Source organism: Cyprinus carpio, chromosome A12 (genome assembly GCF_018340385.1).
Source record: "Cyprinus carpio isolate SPL01 chromosome A12, ASM1834038v1, whole genome shotgun sequence".
NCBI lineage: Eukaryota > Metazoa > Chordata > Actinopteri > Cypriniformes > Cyprinidae > Cyprinus > Cyprinus carpio.
In genome coordinates, this window is record NC_056583.1 from 7,920,552 (window position 1) to 7,934,728 (window position 14,177).

The 14,177-nt window shown below is 38.6% G+C and overlaps 1 protein-coding gene across 1 annotated transcript in view; it reads left to right on the forward strand.

Moving 5' to 3' along the window:
• The window catches only part of LOC109073395 (ribonuclease 3-like), a 29,302-nt gene that overhangs the window by 2,264 nt on the left and 12,861 nt on the right, over window positions 1-14,177 (forward strand). Inside the window, exons 3-15 of the mRNA XM_042767373.1 lie at window positions 26-332; window positions 620-761; window positions 2,585-2,745; window positions 3,736-3,816; window positions 4,863-4,949; window positions 5,062-5,148; window positions 5,466-5,537; window positions 5,852-5,933; window positions 6,017-6,088; window positions 9,584-9,753; window positions 10,057-10,181; window positions 11,188-11,287; window positions 11,515-11,622. Coding sequence (XP_042623307.1) covers window positions 26-332; window positions 620-761; window positions 2,585-2,745; window positions 3,736-3,816; window positions 4,863-4,949; window positions 5,062-5,148; window positions 5,466-5,537; window positions 5,852-5,933; window positions 6,017-6,088; window positions 9,584-9,753; window positions 10,057-10,181; window positions 11,188-11,287; window positions 11,515-11,622 — 1,594 coding nt within the window. The remainder of the gene's footprint in view (window positions 1-25; window positions 333-619; window positions 762-2,584; window positions 2,746-3,735; window positions 3,817-4,862; window positions 4,950-5,061; window positions 5,149-5,465; window positions 5,538-5,851; window positions 5,934-6,016; window positions 6,089-9,583; window positions 9,754-10,056; window positions 10,182-11,187; window positions 11,288-11,514; window positions 11,623-14,177) is intronic.

The window sequence follows — 14,177 nt, forward strand, 5'->3', positions numbered from 1 at the left end:
CAGTAATATTGTCTCCGTCCACCAGAGAACGCTATCGGCATAGAGATGAGCCGGGTTCATCCCCCTCAGACAGACACAGAAAACACATTCGCAATCGCTCAGGCAGTCGCGAGAGAAAGCGCCGACGTGTGGAGGAGGAGAAAGAGAGGAGAACAGACAGCGCCTCAAGCAGTCGAGAGAGATCTGTAAGCTACAGCAGGAGTAGAGATGCAGAGGAGACGTCGACTGAACGTCATGAGGAGGAGAAAGGAGAGGAGGAGTTACTCAAACCTGCCTGGATCCGCTGTACACATGCTGAGAACTACTACTCAAACGATCCCATGGACCAAGTGGTAATCAACAACACAACACAAACTGCAGACAAGCAGATAGTCCCGACCCATATTCAAAAGTCTAAAGTTGACATGTTGGCCTGCTTCATAGTGTTACAAACTTCAGGAAGTGAAAATAACTATGAACATTAAACAGACATTTTTATAAATTTACCACAAAATTACACTCTACACCTTTACAGTAAAGAGTTTTGTACTAAAGATTGTGATCGCATCATGAACAAAACATGTCAGATACTCTGAAGCTGTTTCTGGAACTGTTTCTCATCATTTTTATTCATCTGTAGGGTGACTCTACAGTCGTGGGCACTAGTAAGTTGAGAGATCTGTATGAGCGCTTTGAGGAAGAGCTTGTTCAGAGGCAGGTGCGGGCCAAATCCAGTAGGCCTAAATGGGAACCACCCGAGACCAAACTGGACCAGGATAAGGGTATTGTGTATTTTACTATTTCAAATGTGTAGAGTATATTTTATAATACAGTGCCAACCACTAATATTGGCAGCCTTGGTAAATATGAGCAAAGGTGGCTGTGAAAATTAATTTTTCTTTCAAAGAATTCACAAAATTCTAACCTGTCTTTGAAGTAAAACAATGGAAAGTGGGGGGGAAATCTCATTATGAAATCAATGTTTTTCTCTAGTTCACATTAGCCACAATTATTGGCACCCAATTATTACAATGTCCTTTTCCCAAGATAACAGCTCTGAGTTTTATCCTATAATGCCTCATGAGTTTGGAGAACACCTTACAAGAGATCAGAGACCTTTCCTTAACATAGAATCTCTCCAGATCCTTCAGATTCGCAGCTCCATGTTGGTGCTTCTTCTCTTCAGTTCACCCCGCTCATTTTCTATAGGGTTCAGGTGAGGGAACTGAGACGACCGTGGCAGAAGCTTCATTTTGTGCTCAGTGATACATTTTTGTGTTGATTTTGATGTTTGTTTTGGATGTTCTGTATATGCTGGAGTTTGTTTTTGGGTGAGTGAATTAGATTTTTCTTGAAACTTCTCGAACAACATGTGATGTAGGGGCTGTTTGATATACTAATCTCTGTAATTCTACAGCTGTGATCTTTGGAGAGTCTTTGGCCACTCAAACTCTCCTCCTCACCTTGCATTGGGATGATATAGACACACAGGCAGATTTGTAATATCGTTAGTTGATTTGAACTTCTTAATTGCTGCCCTAATGGTGGAAATGGGGATTTTAAATGCTTTAGCTCTTTTTTTACAGCCACTTAATCTTGTTCTACACATCAGAACTATATTCTTTGGTTTTACACTTTGTGTTGGATGATTAAGGGAATTTGGCCTTTGTGTCCTTCTATTTATAATCCTGTGCAACAGGAAGTCATGGCTGGAGAATTTCATGCTCCTAGTAAAAAAAAAATGTTAAATATGAATGGAAATATACTTCAGAGATATTTTACTCATAAGAATTTCTAGAGGTGCCAATAATTGTAGCCAACATGCATTGGATAAAACATTTATTTCATAATGTGAGTTTCCCAATTGTCAATTGTTTTACTTGAATAATAGATTAGAATTTTGTGAATTGTTTGAATAAAAAAGATCAAAAAGATAAGATTTATTTTCACAGCCACCTTTGCTCATATTTACCAAGGGTGCCAATATTAGCGGTTGGCACTGTATAATATTCTATCAAATTTGCAGTATTATGAATATGAACAATCTTCAGTGAAGTCATGAAACTGTATATGTCTTTATCTTTGCAATTGTATTTAAAATAAAGCTAAAATAGCAACACCTAAAAGTTTTGCTCAAATTGAAATGTAACAAGAGCCTGTGCATTTGAGCGCAGACGGAGTAGAATAAAACGTCCCAGTGTTATATTAAATATAAGCACTCTAGTTCATTACGTATATAAATGAAAATGTAAAAATAAATAAATCTTTTTTCATTTACATGAAGCAATAAAGAAAAAAAACTTTTTTTAAGGCTGTCTGCAGTGCTCTAAATGCATGTATCCTGTTTCTCTAATGATATTTTAGACCTAAGAGATGGGTGAAGGTGGGCAATATTGTAGAATTGAAGGGGTAAAGACATGTCAAGGTGGTTTATTTAATCAGCAGCTTTGTGTGTACATCCAAAGTGTGAAAAGTCAGAGTTTGATTTAGTGATTGATTTAGTTTTAATTTCAGAGCACAATGATAAGCAAATGCACAAATAGTTTTAGCTATAACACTCAGGCCTAACTCTAATAGAAAGATAAATTTGTTGTGTGTTGTGCAGATGAGAGCTCCAGTGATTCAGAATGTGATTCTGATGGAGGCGGTAGCAGCTGCTCCAGCAGTTCTGACTCTGATGTATTTGATGTCATTGCTGAGATCAAGAGGAAGAAAGCTCATCCTGACCGCCTCCATGAGGAGCTGTGGTACAATGACCCCGGACAGGTGAGCTTCACCTTCACTGCAGCCTTTTACTGAGAAATTCTGGTTGTTTTAGCGATGCATCAGAATAAATAAATAACTGAAACCAGATCATTCTGGACCTTATAGGCTGCAAAACCAAATCTGGAGATGCTAATTTAAAATTTGGAATAATTAAACTAATTATATTATCATACGATTTTTAATTTTTTACCTATGTTCTTACATTGCTGTTTTACAGACGAACCTCAGTACTTTATGGGTACAATAATGTTAAATTGCCTGTGCTGATGCTTCACCCAAAAATTAAACTTCTGTCATCATTTACTCACCTTCATGTCATTTGAAGTCCGTAAGACTTCAATTAGTTTTCCAAACACAAATTAAGAGATTTTTTTTTTTTTTTTTTTTAATAAAACCTAAGAGGTTTCTGTCTCACGAGTGAAAGTCCAGGTAACCAAAACTTAAAAGATCCAAGTAGTATTTAAAGGCATTGTAAAACAAATCCATATGAATTGAGTGTTTTAATTAAGTCTTGTGAAAAAATACAATTGCTTTCTATGGTGAATAGAGTTAATTTAGGTTTTTACTTACATCTGTTCATCATATGATGTAATTGTATCTCTTTACAAGAAGTTTTGTATTAGGAGTGCGAAGGTGAGTAAACGATGACAGAATTTTCTTTTTTGGTTGAAGTATCACTTAAACCAGATGTGTTATTCATGTAGCTAGCTATAGACGTGTCAACAGTTTAACTAACTTTTAAATGAATTGTTTGACAAGGTTCTCTTCAAGCAGTAGTACTTATCTTTATGTCACATCCAGTGATGTTTACTTAGTACCCATTTAAAAATCAGGAGAGGGAAAAAAATCTAAAGAGTTATAAAATAACCATTAGTGCTGAAATTGACATTTGCATAAGTATCAGTTGTTTGTTTAATATAAGTGTATTTGAATGGCTTAAAATCAAGTTACACTGATTCTTATTTCTTTGTTATTTTGTTTAAAACTCAGATGAATGACGGGCCGTTATGCAAGTGCAGTGCCAAAGCCAGGCGAACTGGAATCCGACACAGTATTTATCCGGGTGAACAGGTATACATGCATTCATTCAATCATTTCATCTCTTTTAGAGCTGTAATTAGATTTTTTAATAAATATATATTTTTGGGTTATACACTTTTATAGGCAAACATTTGAAATTTAAAAGTATCTGAAGTTTGGAATTAATTAGACAACTGGTGGGAAAAGACTTATTCTGTGCAATATGCAAAGCACAAACTGTTCAGGAGAGAAGCTTTGGAAGCATGTTTGAAAAAGCAGGAATATTCTGGGATTAGACAGTTGTAAACACTTAATCTAAATTTCTGCATGGATGGGCTAAATGATTGCATGGCTCTGTTGGGCCTAGGATAGCAAGGAGTTGATAGTAAATATTTGCACGTGGTGAAACTCTGCATTGACAAGTGTTCTCTGAGTCAAGTGCTGCACTGGGGGCCATTCACACAGAACACAAGTTTTGGAGTAATGGAAGTAAATCTGCGAATCTCAGTGTGCATTTTTTCTAAAGATGAACTCTATTAACTGAACAGGTGCTGAAGAAATGTGCCAAGGCGTCTGTCATAAGCGGTCTGTGTGGGATAGATTTTTCTGTCTTGCTTACTTTCAAAGACATAAAGACCAAGAAAATAGTCAATTTTATTATCTTCTCTGCAACCTTCAAAAAACACAGGTAACAGATACCTCTCCAGAATGGTGGAAGTTTCAGCATTTCTCAGCCCCTGCTCCACAGCTTCACTTGAGACCAGCATATTTGTAGGGCCAGAGTTGAACCGATGTCCCTGGGACTCGCACCTGACCAATGTCAGTGGAAAACTGTTAGAAGTTTTTGTTCTCCAACTTGACCCAAAAGGAGAGTGAGGTTAATAGGCAGGTATAAGAGGTTTATACTTAATTTCTTAAGCCAAACTATAACGCCTAATGAAAATTTGCATTCCTGATGTCAGTGGATTCATTCATGTCAATGTTTTGTTTCACTTTTGTGCATTGTAACATTTCATCTATTTGATTGTTATAAATGTCAGTCCTTGTCTGGTTTGTCAAACTGAGTGGATTGGTCAGCATCTTTTTCTCTCTTATAGCCAGTGAAAGCGTGTCGGCCGATGAATAACAATGCTGGTAAACTGTTCCACTACAGAATAACCGTGTCCCCACCCACCAACTTCCTAGTAGGTTTCTGTGCTGTTTTAATCTAAGTATTAATCTGATTATTATTTTTCTGTTCTTTTATTGTTTCTGCCTGTGAATAAAGCTGTTGCTTTTTCTCTCTCTCTCTTTCAGACAGATAGACCCACGGTTATTGAGTATGATGACCACGAGTACCTTTTTGAGGGCTTTTCCTGCTTCTCTCACACACCACTTAATAATGTAAGCATATGACTTCTGCATGGTTGCATTCAAAACTAATGACTAGATTACTATATGTTCTTTATTGTTTGTGAATAAACAACAATTAAAAAAAAAACAGTATCGAAATAATATAAACTTGCACAAAAGAAAAGCAGATGAGCCATGGTGTAACTGTTCGTGAAATAAACTCCATTCATAGGAATTTGTATTTAAGTTGTTTAACTCAGAAGTGAATACAATTAGTATGTGTCAGTAAGCGAGCATTAATGGGATTTAATGTGCCAGCACATATCTCCCAGACTAACTGTCTACCCCCCACACACACACCCTTTTAGATCCCTTTGTGTCGGGTTATTCGCTTCAACATCGATTACACCATCCACTTTATCGAAGAAATGGCACCTGAGGTATGTGGCAACCCACATTATCGTCAGTTCACTATTCTCATCTTGTATAAATGATTGTAATTATTAATGTTAGTTACTGTGAATAACATTTCTATGCCTATACTTAATTTAAAAAACTAAATAGAAAATTCTCAGAATGAGACAAACATATTTTGACACTTTGACTTGATTATTAATGAAACTGAATTTAATTTTCATTTAGTTTCCCTTTGTTATTGATATTTCTAGTGCTACTTCAGACATATTGGTTGTTTCTAGCACAAGTGAAGTGACCCACAAATGCTCAGCTATTGTAATCTGTTGTGTTTGACCAGAACTACTGCGTTAAAGGCCTGGAACTGTTTTCTTCGTACCTCTTTAAAGACATCTTGGAGTTGTATGATTGGAACCTCACAAGTAATGTGCACACACACATTCAACTCCACACAAGCACAACATAAGCATATAAGCCGTAGTAATATAGTTTTGCTGTCACACAGGTCCTGAAGAAAACAGCCAGTCAGGTTGTCAGATGTTTCATTTTATGCCACGGTTCGTTCGGTTCCTCCCAGGTGAGTTTTAAACGCCCTTCTGTCCATTTTATTGAAGAACAAAAATGTACTGATGAAAAAAGGGCCACTGCCCTCCAGAGTATAGCTTATGCCGCATTCCAGGCAACCTGTACTTTTCCAACCTTTTACCTGTGAAAGTGCACCAGAACGGCAGTCAAACCCGTGACTTCCCACCCATGAACTCATACTAGATCGATGTACTCCCAGTTCCGATCTCTGACGTCACATAGCCCGCGAAACAACTATGGCAGCCCCTACGGATAATTTTGGCTATGGATGCGGTGTTTATGCAAGTGGTATATGCTGAGAAATAGACTTTAGGACAATATAACGTTGCAATAAATTTAATAATCTAGCTACAATTCCTTGCGCTCAGGCAGTTTGGCGTGACTTGCCTGGAACGCTACAAAGTCGTGAGTCGTGGTTTGAAGTCGTGATTTACAGGCTCAAAACCCTGCCTGGAACGCAGCATTAAACCCTGATCAATCTCACTTACCTGTGATTTGCTAGGGATACTGAAGACCTTGATAAGCTTGCTCAGGTGTGTTTGATCTGGGTTGGAGCTAAACTTTGCAGGGTAGGGCTGCACGGTTAATCGCACGCGGTTAATTGCGATTGTCATGCACATTTAGTCAGTAAAGCTAGTTCTGTGATTAGCAGTAAATCTTCATTACCTGCTTTCAAGTGGACCAGCATTTACTACGCAGAGCCATAATTCTCTGACAAGCTATGCAAAATCGCGTTCATAATTGCAGACGATATAATTGTAGGTTTATGAAATCAACGAAATCGTTCTCAATTATGACAGCTGTTTGCGTATCTTCTTAGTGAACTGGGGCTCTGTGTAGTAAATGCTGCTCCATCTGAGAGCACGTGAAAATACTTTTAACTCCAAGTTCACTTCATAACGTCAGTCGAGTGTTTAAAATAAATCCTTCTGTGAGATGATGTGACTTCTTAAACAGAATAATTAAGGCACACAATATTTCATTGTATTCTAAGAAGTGATAAAGGCTATGTCGATTAGCATTTCATTATAGATATATTTTATTATGATGAAATTTATAATAAGAACTCAGATAAACCATATATTGCCGTAGTCGTTTGTTTATTAGTCACGTTGAATCAATGAAAGCAGTTAAATCTTCTGTTTATTCAGCTGCAGCTATAGGCATTTCCTGGGTTTCTTCTTTAGGGGAATATTTGGATTTTCAGTGCGAGAGCGCCCTCTGGCCTTTGGATGGAGATTTACTGCTGATCACAGAACTGTGCTTCACTGAAAGATATGCATGACAATCACAGCTTCTGCCTAATCACGATTGAATGCCTTTGTGTTTTAATTTCGATTAATTGTGCAGCCCTACTGCAGGGTATTGGCTCTTCAGGGCAAGATTTTAGGAACCCTGTTCTGAATTTTGAAAAGATTTGCTTTCAGAAGATTTACACAACATTTACAGTCCCTCTACAGAAGAATAGGCATCCAGAAAAATGGATGACTTGCTAATATATTGGTGATTGGTTTATTTATACAGTAGAGAGTTTTTCTCCAAGATTGTTCAATGGATTGCCGCCTTGTTGTGGAGGTCTACAGTTGTTTTAATGTTTTAATTAGTTCCTCCTGTTTTTAACTATATTCCTACAATCAGTTTCACCAGGGGCAAATTGCTGAACATTCAGCAGTACACACAACCCAATATTTCACCAGTTTTCGACTATTCTAATATTTTGCTGGACAAGTGCTTTAAGACACGCAAGTGCGGGAAGCAAGCTGGCACACTCGTCAAGCTCAGACAGTACGGCTTTAGAACGGCACTGCCTAGTATCCATCAGGCGAATCTCATTCTGGACAGCGGACTACATCTGCAGGGCTTCCAGCTGTTCAGAGTGGATTGCGATGCAGAATTAGCAGGGTAAATTGCTTGGCGGCGGGACATGCTTCTTAATCAAAGAAAGGTTGTGTACAGATGTAACTGCGTTGAAGATATGCTGTCCTGATCTACAAGTTAGGGCTGGTCTGAATACCATTTTTTAGCTTCAAAGCTTCGGCAGTAATCGACACCTAATATTCGAAGCTTTGGAGGGAGGGGGCTGAACATATTATTCTCTCAACACTGTGTCTACATCTGACGCTGTGCTGCGACAAAATACAATAGAACCTATTATGCTCTCTACTCCTGAAGTGGCCCGGTGCGACAAATTCCCAACAGTAAACTGCTGCGTTCTATTTATGACGTACTGACACAAATTTCAAATGATTTTCAACAGTCGCTTTATAGACAGACTTTAGCTGTTGCTGCACGGTGCAGCGCGACACGACAACGATAACACATTAACATTTGGCACACTGCCTTTGTCTTGTCCTCACTCAATTTAAAGTGTTCCCACACAGCTGAGGTCTTCTGCATTTTTGTCTTCTCTTCCAGATGAAATGAATCATGATGTTCATGACTTTCACTCATGGGCAATTCATATTCAAGCTGAATGAGAACCGTTTTACAGGGGATGCCAGGTGTTAAAATTTTTTTATAAAAATTTGAATCTCAAAATTTTAAATCGAATGCCAACCCACCAAATGCCATCCAGGAGGGTGACAAGTCTGCTTATAGACAGGAGGTTAAAGAGCTGGCTGTTTGGTGCAATCACAACAACCTGGAGCTTAACACACTCAAAACAGTGGAGATGATCGTGGGCTTCAGGAGAAACCCCCCCCCCCCCACCACTCCCCCCACTCTCCATCATGAACAGCACTGTGGGTGCAGCAGAATCATTCAGTTTCCTGGGCACCACCATCTCTCAGGACCTGAAGTGGGACACTCACAGAGACTCCATTGTGACGAAGGCCAAGCAGAGGCTGTCACTGAATCCGTTCTTTGCAATTCTATAATTATCTGGTTCAGCTCAGGTACCAAATCAGACCTTTTGAAGATTGCAGCGGATAGTCCAGACTGCTGAGTGAATCACTGGTACAACCCTACCCACTCTCCAAGAACTGCACTCATCTAGAGTGCGTTAAAGAGCTGGGAAAGTCATTCTGGACCCCTCACACCCAGACCGCTTCCTCTTTGAACTGTTGCCGTCTGGTCGGTGCTACTGAGCACCAATACAGCCAGGCATAAGAATAGTTTTTTTCCCTCAGGCAATCCATCTCATGAACAGTTAACTTGGCAATAAATGTGTAATTCTTATTTCCATTTCTTTGCATTTGTACATACATGCACACACAAATACCATCTATTGTCTATTTTGTATATGTGTATATATATAAATAAATATAAAAAAAAAAATTGTATATTATTTCCTATTTACTTATCCTATTATTATTCTTGTTATTATCTGTGTCTTGTCTTGTCACTGTCATTCTGTTCGTGCTGTGGAAGCTTCTGTCACCAAAACAAATTCATCATATGTATAAACATACCTGCCAGTAAAGCTCTTTCTGATTCTGAGAATGCTTCATCTGTGTGATTGACGTTGTCATGTCTGCTCGTGTGTCAGATGGAGGAAAGGAGGTGCTGTCCATGCACCAGGTGCTGCTGTATCTGCTGCGCAGCAGCACAGCTCTAGTTCCCGAAGAGGAGATCGCAAACATGCTACAGTGGGAGGAGCTGGAGTGGCAGAAATACGCTGAGGAATGCAAGGGCATGATCGTCACCAACCCTGGCATGGTAAAACACATTCACACAAAGAGTGGCCTGATGTCAGGTGAGCAGACTGAATAGTCAAATGCCTCTGAATGGCACAGAGGAAGATGAGGAGCCTTTTTTAATGGGAGGAAATATTGTACAATAAATAAATAGTAGGTGACAGATACATATGTAAATAGATTCTTTCTGCACTGACATCAGTAGCCAAAAGCTTTTGCATGATTATGCATCCACACAAATAAGTTCAAGGCCACTGTCATGGCATTAAAACACGACTGCACTTTAAATGTCTGCTTGTGTGTGTGTGTGTCTGTATTCACACAGAAACCCAGTTCTGTGAGGATTGACCAGTTAGATCGTGAGCAGTTCAATTCCAGTGTCATCACTTTCCCCATCATTGTGCATTTTGGTATCCGACCTGCCCAGCTTAGCTACGCCGGTGACCCGCAGTAAGTCTGACTGAGCACTCACCACTTCTCATTTTGCTTTTTAGCTTGAATTATAATGGTAAGAGTTTTCTGAAATGGTTCTTATAATTTGATTTAAACCAGTACTATGCTGAAGTTCCTAAAAAAGTTTACTTTAAGGGTGTTTACACTTGGGTTTACCCTTTACAAGACAAGCACAGACCTCTTTTAAAGCAGTGGTTCACAATTCCAGGCCTCGTGACCGACCGCTTTGCATATTTTGTATGTCAGATGTCACTTCAGAAGTTTGTTCTAACCGACCATAAGTGCCCTGCAAATTGGACTTCACAGGATATTCCGCCATGATTCCAGTTCAAAGGGCATAAAAGTCTGCAAGCCAAGACGTGAATTTAAATTGTATTTATTTGCAGAGGTAAATTATGTCATGCTGCAGGCAGTGGCATTGGCATAGCACAAATCCGTGAATGAATGTTTCAGAGGAAAAGTAAACTTTCAAAGGATTTCCCGTGCTCAGGGAGTAGGAACCAATGAACACTGTGTTAGGGACTTTGTCAATCAAAACACAGTTCATGCTTGGATCTCTCTTCTAACAAGCTGTTTATCTGAATCAGGTGTGTTAAATAAGAGAGACATGCAAAATATGCAGAACGGTGAGTCGCCAGGATTGAGAACCACTGAGTTAAAGGGAACAGAGTTAAACAGAAATCTCTCCCCACTTGAGTTATCATAGGCCACATTCCCACTGTTTTTGACCTATTCAATATTATAATAAAACAACGATAATCAAAATGAGTATGTTTTTTTTTTTTATGGTGACTATTAAAAAAAAAATAAAAAAAATTACAGCAACAAGATTTTACAGTACAACTGTAAAATTGCAATGCTAATATTTATTAAATTTCTTCATTTTCAAACATTATACCATTAAGCTTTTATTTTGATGCAGGGAGTTATTATTAATAATGATTTTTTTAATAATATAATAATGAAAAAGGTGAAATACTGCAGTTTACTGCTTTCTTTGCAGGTATCAGAAGTTGTGGAAGAGTTATGTGAAATTGCGGCACTTGTTGGCCAACAGCCCAAAGGTTAAACAAATTGACAAACAGAAGTTAACGCAAAGAGAGGTAAGTGTCTGCATGTGTGGTTTATGTACATAGAAATAGCTAATGTGACAAAGATGCCTTAAATAATAAATATGATCATTATGGAAGGGTAGCATGAAGTTCTTTTTCATAAAAAATAAAATAAAATGCGCATTGACTGAATGAGCAGTTTGAAGGCAAGGCAACATGTTTTAGTACAGTACAAAGTCATAATTGTGTGAATACTATGTCCAAAAACTGATTTACAGGAAGCTCTGCAGAAGATCAGGCAGAAGAATACAATGAGAAGGGAGGTCACAGTGGAGCTCAGCAGTCAGGGTTTCTGGAAGTCTGGTATCCGCTCTGATGTTTGCCAGGTACACATTTACACAAACACACATTCACTTCAGAACTTAGGTTTGATGAAGTGTTGGCTAGGGCCCAAACAAGATAAACATAGCAAAATAAAAATGAACATTTGTCATAATAAAAATGAACATCAATGAAAAACTGTGCTTTTGAATTTAAAAAGTATGGCGAAAACTTGATTAGCACAGATGTTAATTAAAGGGGTCATATGATGTTTCTAAAACAGAACATTATTTTGTATATTTGGTGTAATGAAATGTGTTTATGCTGTTTAAAGAGCAGGTCAGATGGTATTTTAAAGTGTCCCAATATTGTATTGGAGTCCCCTACATCAGGTTTAAATGCATCTAAGTTCAGAAAACATTGTAATTTTCTCAGAATATACATTTAATATTAGAGTCATTTGCCAATGATTAGGAAATGATTCGTTTCAAGCAAGTTCAGAGCAAGCCCCTCCCTTCCTCAAGCCTACTCTGCTCTGATTGGTCAGCTGGCCAAACCTGTTGTGATTGGCACAGAGATGAGTCCTTGAGCCAGCTAGCCAGCACTACCATTGACAAAGCACCTTTACATAAAACAATAATATAGTCAATCCGTTTCTTATAATGACATAAAATACAAAAACACTTATGCAAGCGAATCGTGCCCACAGCTAAAGTTTAGCTGCTAAACTGTGAACACTAGGTGGATACGTTAGCCGAGTGCTAACGTGACTAACTGATGAAACAATACAGTTTGTAAACCAAAATATGTCTACTGTAATGTTTGAAGAACGACAGACAAAAGACGCTTGGTCTTAACTTTTAATTAGAACGCAGAACAGTTGTATCACAGGAGCACCAGCCGAAATCACTCATCTCTCCCGCATTAACCCTGTAACTGCCAGTGCAGCACAATAAACAGCAGTTTCACAATTATTATAAAGTGTGTGTGCTACACTACATTCTTTATTATTAAACAAAGTAATTAGAACAACGTCAGTCTAGAATAATCGACATATTCTTAGGTTCACTGCGAATTTTTAGAACTACTTCAGTAAGACAGTAATATCGTGCTTTACCTGGAAACCTAAAGCTGCGCTAGGTATACATCACATATTGGCACAAAAAAATTATATTTTGAGCACTCAATTGAAAATGTACACCTAACGTATCAATCGTACTACTTACAGGTGGTGGTTCAGAGAGCTTGTTAGTCCAAATTAAGAAGATTAGAAGCCAACGAAGATAAAAGCCCAGATTAGAGAAGCAGTTCTTGATAAAATGACAAGCACACAACAAAAGGCTCGAATTGTATTTCTGTGGTATCCTTGAACACCGCGTCTTCTCAACATGATGTAAACGCACTAATAGCAGAAGTGTTTGTGGGCAGATCAGACTCTGTTCGTATTTCGCGGGCAGGCAGGGATTATGCAAATGTGTTACTCAGTGACGTACACTGGTAACAGACAAAAGAGTCGAACATATAACGACTCGTTACGGCGATTCAGAACCGACTCTCTCTTTTGAGAGACAATATCTTTATTTATCATGCACTTTTTTGATTAAAAACTTTGCAGATTGTTTTCATTTAAGGATAGCTACGTTATAAACTGCAAAAGAGAGATTTTTCAAAAACCCATCTGACCTGCTCTTTAAGGTTCAAAAAACTAATTATTTTCCACATACTGTACATTATTGTTTTCTCCTCTATGCCCCGCCTTTCTGAAACGCGTCGATTTTTACAAAGCTCATCGTTCTGAAAAGCAAGGTGTGCTCTGATTGGCCAGCTATCCAGTGTATTGTGATTGGCCGAATACCTCAAGCGTGTGACGGAAATGTTACACCCCTCACCATACTGTGATGCCGCGTCCCAGTGCGATGAGATTAAAACCAATAGAACGCATTACAAATGAGGCATTTGTTGCTTCCAGTGGAGACATAATTACTGATTATAATGACTTGAACTGTCTTTTTACGCGTTGTGTTGCATCGCGCTGTGTAAACATAAAACCATATCTGCATTTGTGATCGGAAAAACAACAAACAACAAGTGCTGCTCTACACTGCTCAAAATTCGCGTTTGAATAGTCAGTGGCAAATCCTTTAAATATGAAAACGTACTTACCGGCTGTGAGTCAGCATTATTTGTCAGAACACCAGCATTGTAGGCTCCTCTTCCAGGAAACAGTCCTTGTCCTCAGTAAAATGCGCTGTGTACATCTGAATATTTGGGTTGAACTGTTCTGGAACAGTGTTGTAAATACTTAACCACTTGTAAACTTAACCACTGGTTTCTAGTTGTGTCCTCTTTTGGAAGACCAAACAAAGTAGTTTCGCTTTCACAACAAAACGCATCTCCACAACATGGCGAAGGCGGTAACAATACTACAACGAGAATCAAATTTACGCCTTCTTTCTTTGCGTGAACATTTGGGCGGTGTTATGCAAATCTTCCCACACAGTGACGTAGATGTGGGGGCATGTTTAAACGAGGCGTTTTAGGAGGGCGTGGGCGAGTCTTAACTTTTATAAAGAACATCTCTTTGGGTTTGAGACTTTAGTCTTTGCAACTTTAGGGGTCT